The sequence below is a fragment of the Psammomys obesus genome, unplaced genomic scaffold (assembly GCF_907164565.1).
Source record: "Psammomys obesus unplaced genomic scaffold, mPsaObe1.curated_primary_1811, whole genome shotgun sequence".
Taxonomy (NCBI): Eukaryota; Metazoa; Chordata; class Mammalia; order Rodentia; family Muridae; genus Psammomys; species Psammomys obesus.
Genome location: NW_026596152.1, coordinates 7,615,784 through 7,634,309, shown reverse-complemented (window position 1 = coordinate 7,634,309; position 18,526 = coordinate 7,615,784). Strand labels below are relative to the sequence as shown.

General features: G+C 45.2%; 1 protein-coding gene across 1 annotated transcript in view; it reads left to right on the top strand.

Moving 5' to 3' along the window:
• Ubb (ubiquitin B) overlaps positions 1-331 on the top strand; it is a 1,181-nt gene extending 850 nt beyond the window's left edge. The window contains 3 exon segments of the mRNA XM_055594243.1: positions 1-101; positions 103-143; positions 146-331. The exon segment at positions 1-101 is cut by the window's left edge and continues 138 nt beyond it. Coding sequence (XP_055450218.1) covers positions 1-101; positions 103-143; positions 146-213 — 210 coding nt within the window. The 3' untranslated portion in view covers positions 214-331.
• Positions 332-18,526: the final 18,195 nt, after the last annotated feature.

Sequence of the window (18,526 nt, the reverse complement as noted above, 5' to 3'; positions counted from 1 at the left end):
AACATCCAGAAGGAGTCGACCCTGCACCTGGTCCTCCGCCTGAGGGGTGGCATGCAGATCTTCATGAAGGCCAAGATCCAGGATAAGGAGGGCATCTCCCCCCAAGCAGCTGAAAGATGGCTGCACTCTTTCTGATTACAACATCTGAAAGAGTCAACCCTGCTCCTTCTGAGGGTTGGCTATTCTTCAGTCTGCATTCCCAGTGGGCAGTGATGGCATTACTCTGCACTCTGGCCATTTGCCCCAATTTAAGTTTAGAAATTACAAGTTTCAATAATAGCTGAACCTCTGTTAAAAATGTTAATAAAGGTTTTGTTGCATGGTAAGCATATATGGTGTCTGTGAAATTTTGTGGTGGTGGTAGTGGGGTATCTTAACTTCTTGGCACTATTTTAGCAGGATTGGTGTTAGCAAAATTTGATGAGAACTTTGCTGAAAAGTTTATATGGGACAGAATATAGGGTGGGGCTTGCCATACAATCTTTTTACTTTGGGAGAAAGTAGAAACTTGGTTGAATCTCATCAAAGACTTCTAGAGGTAAACAGCCAAACTTAAACTCTTGGTTGAGTTTGTTATGTTTAGGCACTTTAAATCATTGGGGGCAGGGGTGGTCAAGTACATAACTACATTGGTTGGGTGTAAGATTCTGTTGAGTTAGGTTTTTATACTGGTTGGGGAGGTAAGATACTGGTGAGTTAGGTTTTTATTCTGGTTGGGGAGGTAATTCTCTTGCCTAGGAAAACTACTCAGCCACATTTGGAAGAGTGTTAAGTAATGGAAAAATTGAAAGCCTTTAAAGGGAATACCTGTCATTCCAAGGTTTGTATCCCCTCGATCCCCAAAATTTTTAGCAATATTTTTTTCAGTCTCACTGCCTCTGGCTGGCCTGAAACTTGAGACCCATGTTTCCCCAGATTTAGGAGCCTTTTTTTTTTTATAAGTCTAAGATTTATTATTTATACAGTATTCTACCTGCATATATGCCTACACACATCAGAAGAGCACCAGATTTCATCATAGATGGGTTGTGAGCCACCATGTAGTTGCTGGGAATTGAACTCCCGGACCTTTTTTTTTTAAGATTTGCTTTTATGTATATGAGTGCTCTATCTGCATGTATACCCGTAAGCCAGAAGAGGACACCAGATCACATTATAGATGGTTGTGAACCACTACGTGGTTGCTGGGAATTGAACTCAGGACCTCTGGAAGAACAGACAGTGCTCTTAGCCACTGAGCCATCTTTCCAGCCCAAGCCAGTGCTCTTAACCTCTGAGCCATTTCCAACCCAGCAAGCATTTTCAAATGGGACTTAAAAGCCTGTTTTAGGGGTTCGCCAAGAACTCCCAACCTACAAATCCTGTCATTACGTTGTTGAAGTTAATATGTCTCAAGGTCTTTTAAATGCTTGAGACATTAAGTGGTAGTTTCCTGCTGAAGATAAAGGTTTGTAAAGAAAATCCCCTGCATTCAATCACAGGACTTCTGTTAAAGTAGCCAGACATGTTTGTTCAAGCTTTTAAATGTCAGCCCTGGGGCAGCGGAGGCAGGAACCCCCCTGCTCTGCACAGTGAGTTCAAGGGCTACATAGACCCTGTCTCCAGGAGAAATGAGGCGACAATCTTTTGTTAAACGCTATCCAGGTATGTGAGCTGCTTTGTGTGTATGACTATATAACATGCAGTTTTTTTAGCAGTAAACCCGAGTTTTAAAAATGAATGGACTTGTGTTTCCCTCTTTAATTTAGTGGGGGAGCAGATCAAGTGGTCTGTCTGGCAAGCAGCTTAATCTGGGCTATCTTAACTCGGCCCTCTATTGGATGCCTACCTGCACCTTTTTAATTTTGCAAAAAAGTATAGCCCAGACTGGTTACTTTGAACTAATCTTACCTCTGCCATTTAGCATAAACTTCACTGCCTGGTGGTTTTTGTTAGTCTTTAAAGTGTCTCTGGCTAGCCTAGTGCACGTTATAGTCCAGGATAGCTTCGAACTCTCATGAGATATACCTGTTTCCCAAAAGGTTAGTATTAAAAATGTCATCTTGTCTAGGATTTTTTTCTTTGTTTTTGTTTTCTCTAGCCACTGTTTCTCTGTGAAGCCTTAGCTGTCCTGGACTCTCTTTGTAGACCAGGCTAGCCTCAAACTCCCTGAGATCCACCTTTACCTCCCAGAGTGCTGATATTACAGGCCACCGTCTCATTTAGAATTTTTTTTAAGGTTTATTATGTATACAGTGCTCTGCCTGTATGCCTGCTCTACAGAAGGTACCAGATGTCATAGATGGTTATGTGGTTGCTGGGTATGGAACTCCGGATGGAAGGGCAGCCAGTGCTCTTTACCTCTGAGTCATTTCTTCACCCCCTTGCCTAGGATTGTATTTGTTTTGAGAAGGTCTTTCTATGTGGTCCTGCCTGTCCTGGTGCTACCAGGCTGGCTTATGAACAGATTGACCTGCATCTGCTTACTGAGTGCTGAGATTAAAGACCTGCACTGCCACACATGGCTCTGGCGGGGGAATTTTAAAGAATCTTTCGGGTCTTACTGAACTCTGCAAGTTGGGATTTGAACAAGGGAAAGAAATGTTTGCTGTCTGCTTTTTTAGAAGCTACTTTGTTGGGTATAACATGTGACACCTATGACTGGTACTGCAGGATCACTTACAGGTGAAGGTCAGGATGAGTTACATAGCAAGACTGTTGCCTCATCCTGTGCAAAGTTCAAAAAATTTAAAAATTCAAATCCTGGTTTTTAAAATTGTATTATGTAGACAGCAATCTGCTTGCACACCAGAAGAGGGCACCAGATACCACTATAGGTGGTTATGAGCCACTATGTGGTTGTTGGGAATTGAACTCAGGACCTTTGGACCTCTTAACCTCTGAGCCATCCCTCCAGCCCCCAAATCTTGAATTTTCAAAAAGCCATTTGTAGTCTGTGGTCCTAGGTTCTCTTGATTGCTGAAGAAATGCCCATAGAGCTCTGTGGGGAATGTGACAAGGAAGTGGACCTTTGCTCTGAGGTAATGTAGAAAGAGGAGAGTTGACAAGATTTCTTGGAGCTGTGCGGGGTGGTACACAGCTGTACCCGCAGCACCTGAAGGCTGAGGCAATATTGCGCCAGGCCAGGCCATTTTGTTTGAAGTAAGCCCCACATGGTGTCCTCTAACAACCATGAACACGTACAAATAAATGTAATTTTAAAAGTCTGGGGGCCATTACTCGTTCAGGTTCTCCACTAACTGCCAGGAACGGTATTGGTTCCAGTCTTAGATGAGATGCTTTAACACATGGGCTCATCTTGGTGCTGTATGTCTAATCCCAGCACCAAAGCACAAGCAGTAGGGCTCTGAGTCTCGCCTAGTCAACTAGTAAACTTTGGGCTAGCCAAGGTTACAGAGTGAGACCTTGTCTCAAAAACAAAAAATAAAAATTTAAACATGGGAGTGGGGCACATGCCTTTGGGAGGTAAAGGCAAGTGGATCTTTGTGAGTTTGAAGCCAACTTGGTAGAGCTACATAGAGACCTTGTCTAAGAGCAAAAGCAAAGCAAAACAAACAAAAGGGGGGGGGATTGGAGGGAGACACTAAAAGAAAAACTGGCATCAGTTTCCCTCATAGGCTCACGAGTCATGGTGGTTAATAAGGAGAACGATTTTCATTTAATATCATCCACCTTGAAATCGTAGAGTTCACAGAACAAGCTGGCGAGGAATTCAATAAAAGGTTCTTTCCTGTGTGTGTGTGTGTGTGTGTGTGTGTGTGTGTGTAACGTTGCTGGGGACAAAGAGTTCATGTATGCCAGACAAGCTCCTACCACAGGAGTTCTCCCCAGCCTTTTTATATGAGGCAATGCCTCATGTAGTCTAACCTCAAATGCCCTGTGGAGCGAAGTGTGCCACCACACCATGGCTTACAACTCCATAGTTGTTTATTTTTGAGGGGAATGAGTGGGTTTGGTTCGGTTTTTGTTTTTTGAGATAGGGGCCTTATTCTGTGTCCACCTACTAAGTGCTAGGGTTACAGGAGTGTTCTAGCATACACAGCTTTGGTCTGCTTTAAAATTTTTACTTATTATGTGTGAGTGTGTGTGCATGTGAAGGCCAGAGGACAACTTTGTGGACTCCATGGTAGACTCCACTTCCACTGGGGACCAAATTCAGATTTTTTGTGAGTTAGCCAGCAGCCACCAACACATACTCTGGCCTTGGCTTCCCAAACACCAGCCTGAGGAAATCTCCAGAAGCTGGCCTGCTCTTCTGTACAGCCAACACTTTAGTACTGATTTGTTTATCGACTTTTAGATTGACCTGACTCCTCTCCCTCCTTCTGGGCTTTTCTTGGAAGCAGGCATCAAGATTTACTGGAATGGTATGTATGGTTCCTGTCCCCATAGTGGTCATGACTTTGAGAAGGCACACAGCCAGGAAGCTCAGAGAAACCAGGGCATGGCTGAGTGTGGTAGTGCCTTTAATCCTGGCACTCAAGAGGCAGAGGCAGGTCTAGCAAATTCTGGGCTTGCCAGAAAAAAAGAAAAGCAAGGACCTTCGGTGGAGAGAGATTGGCTGGTGCAGTGGCTCTCAGCCTGTGGTTGCAGCCCCTCTGTAGGGGGATTGAATGCCTTTTTCCAGGGATCACCTAAGACCATCAGAAAACACAGATATTTATATTACAAGTCATAACAGTAGCAAGGAAAATAATTTTATGGTTTGGAGGAGCCACAAGATGAGGAACTGTATTGAAGGGCCGACTTGGTCTACAGAGTGAGTTCCACAATGGCCAGGGCTATACAGAGAGACTCTCTCAAAACAACAAGAATCTTTAAAAAAAAAAAGAAAAACAACAAAAACAGGCCTGGAGGAGCAGACTTATAATCCTGCTTATTTGGGAGGGGGAGAGGGGAATTTGAAGTTCAGAGCCTTCCTGGGGTATAGAGTCCAAGGCCAGTCTCACTTCAGTGAAACTATCTCCATGTTTAAAATAAGGAGGGAGGAGTTGAGGCTTCAGCTCTCTTGGTAGAGTGCTGACTGTGCATGGAGCACTGGGCTCAGTCTGAATACTCAAGTACTGAATAAACTGGGGACGGTGGTACTTGCCTATAATCTTAGCAATTTAAAGACAGGCAGGAGGACAGAAGTTTGAAGTCAAGATGGGTGTGGTAGCTCACATTTGATCTCAGCACTCAGGAGGCTGGAGGCAGATCACTGAGTACAAGTGAGTTCCAGGACAGCCAGGGCTACACAGAGAGAGACAAAGAGACAGAGAGACAGACAGACAAAGAGAGACAGATAGACACACATACAGAGAAAGAGACAGAGAGAGACAGAATCTGGGGGCAGCTATCAAGGATGGGGCACATCTCTATTTTGCCTCTCTGAGCCTTGGCTGCTGCCATGCATTTGGTGCTCTGTTATTTTGTGTTGTTACTGCTGCAAACCCACAAAGCCTCAGGGTGAGGCTGCTTTTGAGTTTCGAGGAACATGCTGATTTCCTGTAAGTGGCTGCTTCACTGAAAGGCTGACTTCATGCACCCAAGACAATTGTTTCTCCGTCAACTCTGTCCTCTCCATTTTCATTTAGCAGAGCACAAGGAGGCCCCAAACTTTGTTTACTGGATTCAAGTGAGTGGTACCTGATACGGATCTATATATACAGAAATAAGTAATGAAATGAGGACCTGAGCGTAGAGATGTGCAATCAAATAAGTAGTAAATGAGTGCAGACAGACCCAGGAGACTCCAGACCATGGAGGGAGGCTAACAGCTCAACCACTCGCGGAGTAGAGAAATAGGCTGTTCTAAGCCTGCGTCACATTTGTAAAAGTAAAGTTGGTCTTTCTTACTACTTGGCTACCCAGGAAATATGCTCAGTCATAGAGTGGAGGAGTAACGGAGACATTAGACAAGGAATACAGACGCTGGATCAGGCCCAGTCATCAGAAAGGGAAGATCCTGGGGTGACGTAGGCATGGTGGGGGTTCTGCCCCTTGACTCTGGAACAGACAATACTTGCACCCTCCACTTCTGCAGTGACTCAGACCTCTGCTCTGGCACGCTTGGCTTGGAACCAGGGCTGCCCTGTTGTCCCAGGATTGAGTTCTGCTGAGAAAACTCAGGCATCATCTGACTTTCAGCAGTGCCCCCATTCCCCACCCCCGCCCAAGTGTTCGGGGCCTATTGCTTTTTAGGGGTGAGTCCTGCTCCCAGGAAAACAATGTGAAAATCTGGTTTCAGTGAAGTGTTTTTCAGGCCCCTACCTCTCTATCTCACCCTACCTCCTGGCTCTGAGCACACAGGCACCTACCAGACTGAATATGGTTCCCTGGGGGAAATGAATTTCCAAGGAAAAATCACAGGGTTTTCAAGAGCATTGCCAGTTTCTAGAGAAACATTTTACAACTCTATTAGTTTTAGAATAAGAATTACAGGTGTGTGGGGGTGGCTGGAGAAATGACTCAGCAGTCAAGAGAACTTCCTGCTCTTCCAGAGAACCCCAGTATGGGTCCTAAAACTAACCTGGAGACTCACAGTGGCCCCGGAACTCCCAATCCAGGGAATCTGACATCCTCCTCTGGCCCCTGCAGCCCCCTGAACAGTGGATATATAATATACATGCACATATGCACTATATATTTACTTATTTTATTTTTAAAATTAATTGATTTATTATGTATACAGTGCTCTGCCTGCATGTACACCTGCACGCCAGAAGAGGGCACTAGATCTCACTATAGATGATTGTGAGACACCATGTGGTTGCTGGGGATTGAACTCAGGACCTTTGGAAGAGCAGCCAGTGCTCTTAACCGCTGAGCCATCTCTCCAGCCCTTATTTTATTTTATTTTTTTAAGATTTATTTATTAATTATTTAATACAGCGTTCTGCCTGCATGTATGCCTGGGCACCAGATCTCACTATAGATGCTTATGAGCCACCATGTGGTTGCTGGGAATTGAACTCTGGACCTTTGGAAGAATAACCAATGTTCTTAACCTCTGAGCCATCGCCCTAGCCCCATATACTTTTATATTGAGGTAGGATCTCTTTCTTACGAAGTTCTAGCTGTCCTGGAACTCATTATGTAGGCCAGGCTGGCCTCAGACTCCCAGAGATCCACCTGCCTCTGGCTCCCAAGTGCTGGGATTAAAGGCGTGTGCCACCACACCCAGCTGAAAAGTAAAAACCTTAAAAAACTTTTTTTTGGAGGTGAGACAGGCACACACAGGGCAGAGTTTAGCCACCGGACTCCACTTGTCTTTGGGTATTCTAATGATGCGCTTGGCAGCCTGAGAACCCTACCATCATATACTGTTTGTACACACCCCACTCCAACCAAAATACCTAGCAACCTACCAGCAACTTGAGACCCCTCACCTTGCCTTGAGCTATATACTTGCCTTCCCTGAACAAGGTCCTAGCCACCTGTTAGCCAGCCAGCAATCCCTGCATCAAGCTGCACTGTGCTCCAAACAATGGCATTGTTCTGCCCTTAAGAACCATCAAATCTGGACAATTTCTATTCTTCTATTCCAACACATCCCTGATACTTCCAGGTGTTCAGGGTAGGGGGCCAATCCAGAGCTGATTGCTTTGGGGTACTTGCACAATAAAGATGGAGAATCTTGAAATTAAGCCCCTAACCACCTAACCTTTCCTTCTCCTGGACTCTGTAAAAGACAGCACCAAACACGCAGCTGGAGAGGCGGCTTACCGGTTAGGAGTGCTAACTGCTCTTTCAGAGGTTCGTTCCCCACCACCTTCGTGGCGGCTTAAAACTGTAACTCCAGTTTCAGGGGGGGTCCTTTTTCTGACCCCCCTGGGCAACAGGCACACACACGGCACACAGACATACACGCAAGCAAAACACTCACAAAATAAATTAATTTTTAAAAAGACGTATTTGTGTTCCGTGTCATAAGAAGGAACCCACAATGCACATGCTATCGCTAGCTCAGCACACGGTTAATGATTGGCTTGTTCTGAGCTAACCCACTCCCTACCCTGACGGCCCTGGAGGAATACAAGGTAAATAAATACCAGCATAAATACCATGCTCCAACAAAGGGTGTTTCAAGCGCTTGAGCCCAAACATCCACAAAATGAGGGAAGACTGCAAGGGATGATAAGAAGAAAGGCACAGACGTTACAGGTCTCAAAAGTGTGGCTGGAAAACAACAACAACTTCAAAAATAACAGGGTTCTCCAGATGGCTTAGTGGATAAGGGTGCTTTGGTCCCAGGTACCCACATAAAGGTAGAAGAGAACTGACTCCACAGAGTCGTCCTCTGACCTCCACACACATGGCCTGGTGCACGTGTGCCCTGCCCTCTTCCTGTCATTTGTGTGTTCATGTACACACACACAATAATTATGATGATGATGAAGACGAAGATGATAAACTAAAGAAAAAAGAAAGAGAATCTGGTGAGGTGACCCACACCTTGGATCTGTGATCCAAGCACTCAGGGAGGCAGGGGCAGATGGATCGCTGTGAGTTCAAGGCCAGCCTGGCTACACAGACAGGACAGCCAAGGCTACACAGGACGGCCAAGGCTACACAGAGAAAGCCTGTCTCAAAAAAAAAAAAAAAAAAAAAAAGGAAAGAAAGAAATTTATTTTGGTTTGTTAAGACAGGGTTTCTCTGTGTAGCCTTGGGTGTCCTGAACTTGCTTTGTAGACCAGGCTGGGATCACAGGGCTGCACCAGTACATCCGGTTTCTGTGGTCCTGGGACATGAGCATAGGGCCGGAGGCTCAACAAGCACTCACCAACCACAACCCTTTCCTGGACCCTGCTGACTGCGAGTTTCATTTTAAAATCATTAAATGAGTTTTGACTTGGGGGTAGAACTGCCAACAGTTTCTGAAATGGCTTCACACATCCTTTATCATTTTGTGCTCTGTATTTATGGGAAGTCGGCTTTGACAATCATACAACATCCAAATATCAGTCAACTCTGAATAGAGCTGAAAAGGCTCCAGGTCCTGCAGCATCAAATCATCAGCTAAGATTTAGTTCTTTATGTAAAAATAGGCAAGCATGTCCATCTTGGTATATGATTAGCTGCCATCTTTAATAAATGGTGTGCAATTACTTGTATGCTGATGGACTGTTTAAAATTCTCTGATTTACCATCAGCAAGGATTTTACTTATATACGTATTTGATATATTTAAATACCCAGGGCCAAATAAAAGTTTCTCAGGCAGCATGTGTGCTGGGACACACTTTTGATCTTAGCACTCAGAAAGTAGAATCGGGAGGTTCTCTGGGAGTTCGAGGCCAACCTGGTCTACATAGAAAACTCCAGGACAACGAGGACTCCACAGAGGGATTCTGTCTGGGAAAAAAAGAGAGAGAGAGGGAGAAGAAAAAAGTTCCCCCCTCAGTCAAAGCCAGATTGTAAATCAAAAGTTCAAGCAGCTTTAACCAGACCACCGAGTTTACCCTTTTACAAACAGGTTTCCGTTGCCTTCCATCTAAATAGCTAACAACAGAATCTACTTCCCCTGGCATGTCCTTCTTAATACGTAAGATACAAGATCTTGCTCTGCAATATCTCTGCTGCTCCGTGAAACCACAGAGAGATGGTACATGGTCCCGTCCACTCCAGAGCCCACCAGCTTCCTTGCGGAGGTAAACCCCTGGCTGATGCCCCGGAGATCCAGCCCTGAGACCTGGAGACGGGGAAGAGGGGCGAGGAGAGGCGAGGCAGAAGGAAGGTCCAAAGGCTGACCTTTGTAACAGAGACGCTGACTTCTTAGGTCGGAGGTCCCAGTGCTGTCATGCAGGTATGGGAGGGATGAGGGCAGGAGGGATGAGGAAAGGGGCCGAGGAGGCTGGAGGGTAGCGGAAGGTCTACGGAGGAATGGGTGGGAGGGGGTTGCAGGGGAGTTGGGGGGCAGGATGAAGGGCTGGGGTGTAGGAGAGAAGATGGGACAGTGGGGGCGAGGAGCGGAGGGTCTGTAAAGGAGAGGTGAGGGAGGGTGCGGAGTGGGCGGTCGGTGAGGAAGAAGAATGCTGCGGGGGCATGCTGAGTGGTTGGGTGTTGTAGGCTGGGGCTGGCGACCTGCCCTCTGCTTCCCTAGTTCCTTCCTTGGCTTGGCTTGGTTGGTGGGTTGTGGTCATCCTCTGCCTCAGAATGAGCTGCCTGAGCCTGTTCCTCTTCTTTGTCGCTGCCCCAGCTTCATTCTCAGAGAGGCGACCGTCCCTCTTCGCCACTTACCAGGTTGGCGCCCTGTTTGATCTGTTGCTTCTCCAGGACCAGGAAACGTCTTCCTGCCTTGGTTTTCTCATGCTAACGCCAGATGTCCATTTCTGGGCAGTGACTGTTTGGGAGGAAAACTCCCCAGAGAGGTCAGGGCTTGGATCTGGGCTCCAAGTTGGCCTGGGGCCCGCCTGGGGCTATTCTGGGTCCTGAGAGAGAGGCACATATCCAGGCCTCTCTGTACAGGGGCTCCCTAGGGAGGTGTGGGAAGGGGCAGTCCACTTTCTGTGAGAAGAAGGACTCTCCCGGGCTCAGCACGTTGTCCCTAGGCAGGTAGACTTGGCTCTCTTTCTCCAGAAGGAACCCTTGCTCTCCAAGACAGACCCTTTAAGGATAACTTCTCTGAGATCAGTTGTTTTCAACCTCTCCCTCCGCCCCCATCCTCCGCTCACCACCCTTGCTCCAGGAAGTCTGGTCGGTCTAAAGAAGCTGGCTTCTTTCTTCTCCCCCACCCCCTTTTTTTTTAAGACAAGGTTTCTCTGTGTTGCCTTGGCTGTTCTAGAATTTGTAGACCAGGCTGGCCTCGAGCTCACAGAGATCCACCTGCCTCTGCCTCCCAAGTGTTGGGATTAAAGGGGTGCGCCGGATCTTTTTTTTTTTTTTTGTCTGTCGCAGACTTTCAGTTTAAATGTAAACTCCACTCACTGGCCAGTAGGCATGGCCTCGTCTCTGGCTCTAAGCAAGCTGGGATTACAGGCGTGTGCCACCGCCACCATGCTTGGCCACACTTTGCTTTTTTTTTTAAAAAAAAAAAAATAGTGATCTATGCAGTTGGAAAGATGGCTCGGTGGTAAGAGCACTGGCTGCCCTTCCAGAGGACACTAGTGCGATTCCCACAGAGTAGCCCTGACTGGCTGTGGTTTTACTCCCAAAGGGTCTGAGGCATGCAAGGGGCGCACATCGGTGCGTGCAGGCAAAGCCCCCATCCACATAAAGTAAAAATTTTAAAATGGGGAAAAAAAGCTATGTGAAAAATTCAAATTAAAAACGTTTACAAAAAGTTACAATCTGTGAAATGAAATGAAGCATAATAATAATAATAATTTAAAAAGCCAGACCAAAGCCATCTTGAGAAGTTTGTATTTTGTGGGGTAAGGGTGTTGGATTATGAGTTTCCCAGATGCCAAGTAAGTTATTCAAGCCAGGTCTGAGAAAGAGGAAGGGATTTTATTTACTTGGAGACTCAAAAAGAAGTTGAAACCTGAGTCTGGAAAGGGCTTTAAGGAAGTCTTGCTTCTCTGTATCATTTTCTCTCCCCCTGTTTTATTTTTTTAAGATTTCTTTATCTTTATATGCGTGAGTGTTTTGCCTGCCTGTATGTATATACATCTTGTGCTCTGGTGCTCTCAGAGTCCAAAAGAGAGCCTCAGTCCCCTGGAACTAGAGCCATAGATAGTTGTGTGCTTCTGTGTGAGTGCTGGGAACCAAACCTGGTTCTTCTTCAAGAGCATTACAAGTGCTCTTAGCTACTGAGTCATCTCTCCAGTCCCAGGACTTGAAAAAGAAAAAAAAAAAAAAAAAAAAAAAAAGATAAATTGATGAAACGGATCCACAGCTCAATAGCGTGTATGACTCAGAGTCATGCAGCCAAGACCGCCACCACAGAGCCTTTTGGCCTAGCGGTGTGGCTTAGGAGTGGATTCTTTGCCTGTCATGTGTGAGGCACTGCGTTCAGTCTCCAGCATTGAAACAAACAAGAGTTTTGTAATCTGTGATATTTTGACTGGCATTTTTTTCAATAGCCTAATTTTTAAAAGTTTATTACATGTTGTAAAATGCACTGTTATTCATTCTGTTTTCTTTTGTTTGTTTGTTTGTTTGTTTTTTTTTGTTTTTCAAGACAAGGTTTGCTTTTTAGAGCAGGCTGGCCTGGAATTCACAGCAATACAACTGGCGGAGATTTGGTTGTCTGTGTTAGCAGTGGAGGGGCAGAAGGAACAGGCCACTCTCCAGCCTCAGCAGCCCAGAGACTTCCCTTTCAGAGATCTCCACTCAGGTGACACTGGACCCAGGATTTCACCACAGAAAATAATTTCAGGACAAAGTAATACAAAGCAAGAGTTAGAGTTCATTAAAGTTCTTTGTTTGTTGTTTTGTTTTTTTGTTTGTTTGTCTTGAGGACAGGGTCTCACTATATAGCCCTGGCTGAACTGTAACTCACTATGTAGACCAGACTGGCCTTGAACTCACAGAGATCCACCTGTCTCTGCTTCCTGGTGCTGGGATTAAAGCTGTGTGCTACTACAACCAGCTGAACTATTAAAACAAAACAAAACATAGATTTAAATGCAGTTGTTAGTAGAAAGAGACGCACTCTTGGAAAGAATTAAACACACCCAAAAGAATGAAGATTGGGTAAAGGCTTCTATAAAGGTGCCATTCTTAAGTGTCTTAGCGTGTACGTAGGATTTTGGAGGCTTTTAGAATGATGCTGGTTAACAGGTTCCCTGTCTTTCTTTCTTTGTTTCCTTCTTTATTTTTTTTTTTAGATTTATTTTTCATTTATACAATATTCTGTCTGCATGTCCGAAAAGGGCACCAGATCTCATTATAGATGGTTATGAGCCACAAGGTGGTTGCTGGGTATTGAATTCAGGACCTTGGGAAGAGCAGCCAGCGCTCTTAACCTCTGAGCCATTTCTCCAGGCCCCTCCCTTTTTTTGTTTTTGTTTTTTGTTTTGTTTTTCAAGACAGGGTTTCTCTGTGTAGTCTTGGCTGTCCTGGACTCACCAGGCTGGCCTCCAACTCACAGAGAGCCACCTGCCTCTGCCTACCTGAGTGCTGGGATCACAGGCGTGCGCCACTGTGCTCAGCTGGTTAACAGGTTTCTAAAGGATATCTCTTCCCCCACCCCTTTTCTTCTATTTATTTATTTGTTTGTTTGTTTGTTTGTTTGAGACAGGATTTCCCTGTGTGTATCCGTGGCTGTCTTGAAACACTCTCTATAGACCATGCCCATCTTTCCTTCCCCCTTTTCAGTAAGGGAAATATAGAGTGACTACAGAGGAGCTTTGAATTCCAATGTGGTAAGATAAAATCATCATGGGCCATAAGGGGGTTGCACAAGGGGTTATGGCATGACTGCTATTACAAATGAGGTTTCTTGTGAAATTCCTAGAAATTACATGTTTGTGGCTGGGAACAGAGAAAGGTCATGTATACTGGGTCTTAAGCATGATTCATTGCTATTTTAAGGTCTCATGTGAAAATATCCCCATATAAGAGAAATATTATTTCATGCTGAGTATGGTGGCACACACCTTTAATTCCAGAACTCTGGAGGCAGAGGCAGGTGGATATCTGTGGGTTCAAAGCCAGCCTGGTCTGCATATCAAGTTCCAGGCCAGCCAGGGCTACATAGAGAAACAAACAAACAAAAAATCTTGTGTGCCTGTTGGCTCACACCTGTAATCCCAGCACTCTGGGAGACAGGCAAAGGCAGGATCTCTGTGATTTTGAGGCCAGCCTGGTTTACAAAATGAGTCCAGGACAGCTAAGGCTACACAGAGAAACCCTGTCTCAAAAAACTATAAAAAGAAAAAAAAATTTTTTTTCAACCTTTACAGCAACTGATTCTTGACCTGGATATATATATGAGCATGCCAGCTGCCTGAAGAGGTCAGAAGAAGACCTAAGATCTCCTGGAAATGGAGCTATGGATGGTTTGAGGTACTGTGCAAGTGCTAAGTACCAAACCTGGGTCCTCTGGAAGAGCAACAAATGCTCTTAACTGATGAACCATCTTTTCCCTTGATTGATCCAGAATTCTTTTTTTTTTCTTTCTTTTCTTTCTTTTTTATTTTTTATTTTTTTGTTTTTAGAGACAGGGTTTCTCTGTGTAGCCTTGGCTTTTCTGGACTCACTTTGTAGCCACCTTAGGCTGGCCTTGAACTCAGAGAGATCTGCCTGTCTTTGCCTCCCTGATAGCTGAGATTACAGGCATTTGCCACCATGCCTGGCTGACCCGGAATTCTTGACTCTCAGCTTCAACCGGATATCAAAGCAAGGCTCCCCTTCTCTTCTATTCCCTGATAGTTTCCCCTTTTCCTCTTATAAATAATGCTGCTGCTACAACATTTATGTACAGTGTTTGCGTCATCCTGTTTCATTTCTCTTAAGTACATGATTAAAGATGGAATTTCTGGGTCATATGTTAATTCTATATTAATCTTCTGGAGAAATAGCTAGTACATTTTTATCATCTCCCAGCTATGTACAAGGGTCCAGCTCCTTCAGATCCTTGCCAATATGTTTTTGTTGTTGCTGTTGTTTTCCCAGACAGGGTTTCTTTGGGTTTCTTTGTGTAACAGCACTGGCTGTCCTTGAACTTGTTTTGTTGACCAAGCTGGGCTCAGCCTCCTGAGGGCTAGGATTAAAAGTATGTGTCACCAGGACAAGTTCTATTTATTTATTTAATATTTATTCACTTATAATTTATTTAATTTTATTTTATGTGAATTGGTTGGTGTGAGGGGATCAGATCCTTTGGAACTGAAGTTACAGATAATTGTGAGCTGCCATGCGGGTGCTGGGTATCGAAGCCCAGTCCTTTGGAAGGACAGACAATGCTCTTAACCATTGACCCATCTCTCCAGCCCCAATCTTTATTTAAGGAAGGACCTCACCGTAGTTCCGGATGGTCTGGAATTGATCATATCACCCAGGCTGGCCCGGAAATTAATCCCTTTGTGCTAGCCTCCTGAGCCCCGGAATGTCAGCTGTGAGCCTTTCAATGACAGGACTCACTGTGGACTTTTGTTGTTTTATAAATATACTTAAAGATATTTTAAATTTATATATAAATGTGCTTGCTTCCATGTCTGTATATACACCATCTACATGCCTTGTGCCCATGTGAGAACAGGGCATTGTTTTCTCTGGAACCGAGGGTTGTTAGCAACTGTGTGGGTGCTGGTGATAAAACCCAGGTCTTCCGGAAGAGTGACCAGTGCTCTTAATCAGTGCACCATCTTTCCAGCCCTGTGCTGTTTTGAGATAGAGTCTCTCGATTTAGCCTTTACAGCTGTGGAACTCTCCAGGCTAGCCTCTAAGGCAGATCTGCTTACCTCTGCCTCTGGAGGGCTGGTCACCATAGTCTGATTTCATTGTAGTTCTGTTTTGCTCCAAAGGTGAATGAGCCCAGGTAATCAAGTTTAAGTAAGCTGAACTTGATTTGTGTTTGTTTATTTGTTTGTTTGTGATGGGGTCTCACAATATACTCTAGGCTAGCCTGGAACTCGCTCTCTGACCCAAATTGGCCTTCAGCTCACAGCAATCCTTCTGTTTCAGCTTGGGTTTCAAGATTGTTGGTTTCCTTAATTTTCATTTAAACAAATTTATTTTATTTTATGATTATGATGAGTGCCTGAATGTCAGTCTGTGCACCGTGTGTACACCTGGGGACCATGTTGGAGCCCCTGGAACTGGAATTACAGATTTTTGTGAACCACCATGTGGGTGCTAGGAATTGAACCTGCTTCATCTGCAAGATAAATGCTTAAAACATCTCGGTAGCCCCCGATTTTCATTTTTTGAGAATTTATTTTTATTTTTGATGTCTGAGATGGTGTTTTGGCTTGAGCCTGTGCATGTTAGTGTGCAGGCGTCCATGGAATCCGGATCAGAGTCACAGGCAATTGTGAATGGCTACAAACCCAACTCCAGCTCTCTGCAAGCACAGTTCAGGCTAAACCTTCCCTCTAGCCCTCATTGCTCATTTTCACTGTCACTTGATGGTCTCCAGTTTTACTTCAGGAAGGCAGTGATCCCCTCTGGCATTTAAAGCTGAGTTGAGGACTTCCTGGTTGACAAGCTGCCTTAAAAGCTGTGGATATGTGAAAAGTACGTGCTCATCCCTTGGAGAACATATGTGTTGAAGGTGTGGCTCTGGGGGCTGGAGAGATGGCTCAGTGGTTGAGAGCACTGTCTGCTCTTCCAGAGGTCCAGAATTCAATTCCCAGCAACCACACAGTGGCTCACAACCATCCATACTGGGGTCTGATGTTCTCTTCTGGCTTGCAGGAGTACGTGCAGTCAGAGCACTCATACATAAAATAAATCAATCTTGAAAAAAAAAAAGGTGTGGCTCTGGGTTTAAATCTTTCTTCACTTCCCAGCCTTGTGGTCTTGGGTGGGTGCCTACTTTTTCCCACCTTCAGCCTCATCATTTGTCAAATAAGTTTGCTCTAAGAGTCACACACAAAGTGTTTAGCATGGTATCTAACACAATGAGTTCTCAGTATGTGCTGCTGTTGTTGTTTTGAAACAGTCTCACTTACTTAGCTCTGGCTGGCCTGGAACTCAATGTATAAACTGGGCTGGCCTTGAATTCAGAGAGCTGCCCTTTTCTGCCTCCCAAGTACTGAGATTAAAGGCATATGCCACCATGCCCAGCAAATCAATCAATCAGTACATATGGGTGTTTTACCTGCATGTATGTCTGTGCACCATGAACATACCTGATGCTTGCAGGGGCCAGAAAAGGGTGTCAGATCCCCTGGAACTGGAGTTACAGACAGTTCTGAGCCTCCTTGTGGGTATCGAGAACCAAGCCTCAGTCCTCTAGCAGAGCAGTTTCTTACTTTTCTATTGCTGTGACAAAACACCATGACCAGGGCAATTTATGAAATAAAGTGTTTAGTTTGAGCTTACATTTTCAGAGTTAGGCTCCATGATGGTGGAGCAGAAAGGCATAGAAGCAGGAACAGCTAAGCGTTTACGTCTTGATCCACAAGGAGGAGGCGGCAGAGATGGAACACTGGGAACAGCATGAGTCTTAGAAACCTCAAAGCCCTCTCCGAGTGACACGCCTCCCCCGACAAGAGTTCCACTCACTGGGAACCAAGTGTTCAAACATGAGCCTGTGAGGAACATTCTCATTCAAACCACCACAAGCAGCTCTTCATCTCTTGTTCAGTCATCTCTCCAGCCCCTTTTATTATTTATTGTTAATTTTTACTGTGTGCTTTTATTTGCATGATGTGTGTGTGTGTGTGTGTGTGTGTGTGTGTGTGTGTGAGGGTGTATGCTACTGTGCTTGTGTGAAGACAGAGGACAACTGCGTGCAGTCAGTTATGGCCTTCCACCTTTTTACACGGATTCTAGGACTCAAATTCAGGTCACCAGGCTTGTATGACAAACACCTTTTCCTGCTGAGCCATCTCACTGGCTTATTATTTTAAAAGTAAAGCCACAGAATTAAGTTTTAAAAAATTCTGTATCCCCTCCTGCTGCCCCAAGTAGCCGGAAGAGCAACTGCTTTAACAAAAGCAGTTTGTTAAAGGAGATTTTGAGCACATATTTAAAATTATAACATTGGTTGGTTAAAAGCACATAGCTGTTTTGGTTCCTGATGCAAGGAGTCACATCTTGGGCCTTGCACAGCCAAACAGATGTTCTAGCATTAAAAGCTAGACTTGCAGTCCTAAGCACATTTTAACAACAATGTTATTTAACAACATACATCATATTGGGGTGGTGAACACATTACAAACCAGCGCCCACCAGAAGCAGGTCGAGCATTATAGGAACACATTTCTAGAGTGCCCACCCTCCCTGACACACACCAGTTTAGGGTCTATGTCTGCTGGGAGGAAGCGATGTTTAAACTGAGAGAGAATGAAGTGGAAGGTGGCAGTAGAGGCTTCCCTGGCACGTTCAAGGCCAAGCACTGCAAAACCAACAAAGAAACACAAGCACAAGTAGAAACTCCTAGAGCTAAGGTCCTTGTGTATTCGGTGATGATGGTGGGGCTGCTGTGTGCACGTGTGTGCATGCATGCATACGTGTGTGTACATGAATGTGTGTGTGTGTGTGTGTGTGCATGCATGTGTGTGTGTGTGCGTGTGTGTGCGTGTGCGTGTGCGTGTGTGTGTGTGTGTGTGTGTGTGCTGTTCCTGGCAGGTAGGACAGCTTGTGCTACAGAGAACACAGAACATACTGGGGAGAGAGACATGTGTTCAGAGTGTCTGGAGCCATGCTGGCTAGCGTTTGCTGATGACTCAGCTGAAAGGTGACCAACCACGGAGGCCCGCAGCTGTAACCCCAGCTCTGTGGAGAGAGGGGCAGGACGAGTGCCACAGTTGGTCTCCCTGCTTCAGATAAAAGAGGAAGCCAAGCTAAAATCTGAATACCTGCTGTGGCTGATGACGGCCTTACTAGACGGTGCAATGCAGGTGGCGTGGCAGGGGCGGGCCTCTGGACTTCATGTTGTAGGAAGTGTGCATTTTATTCTTAGTGCTATGAAAAAGTGGCTTTGAGCAGAG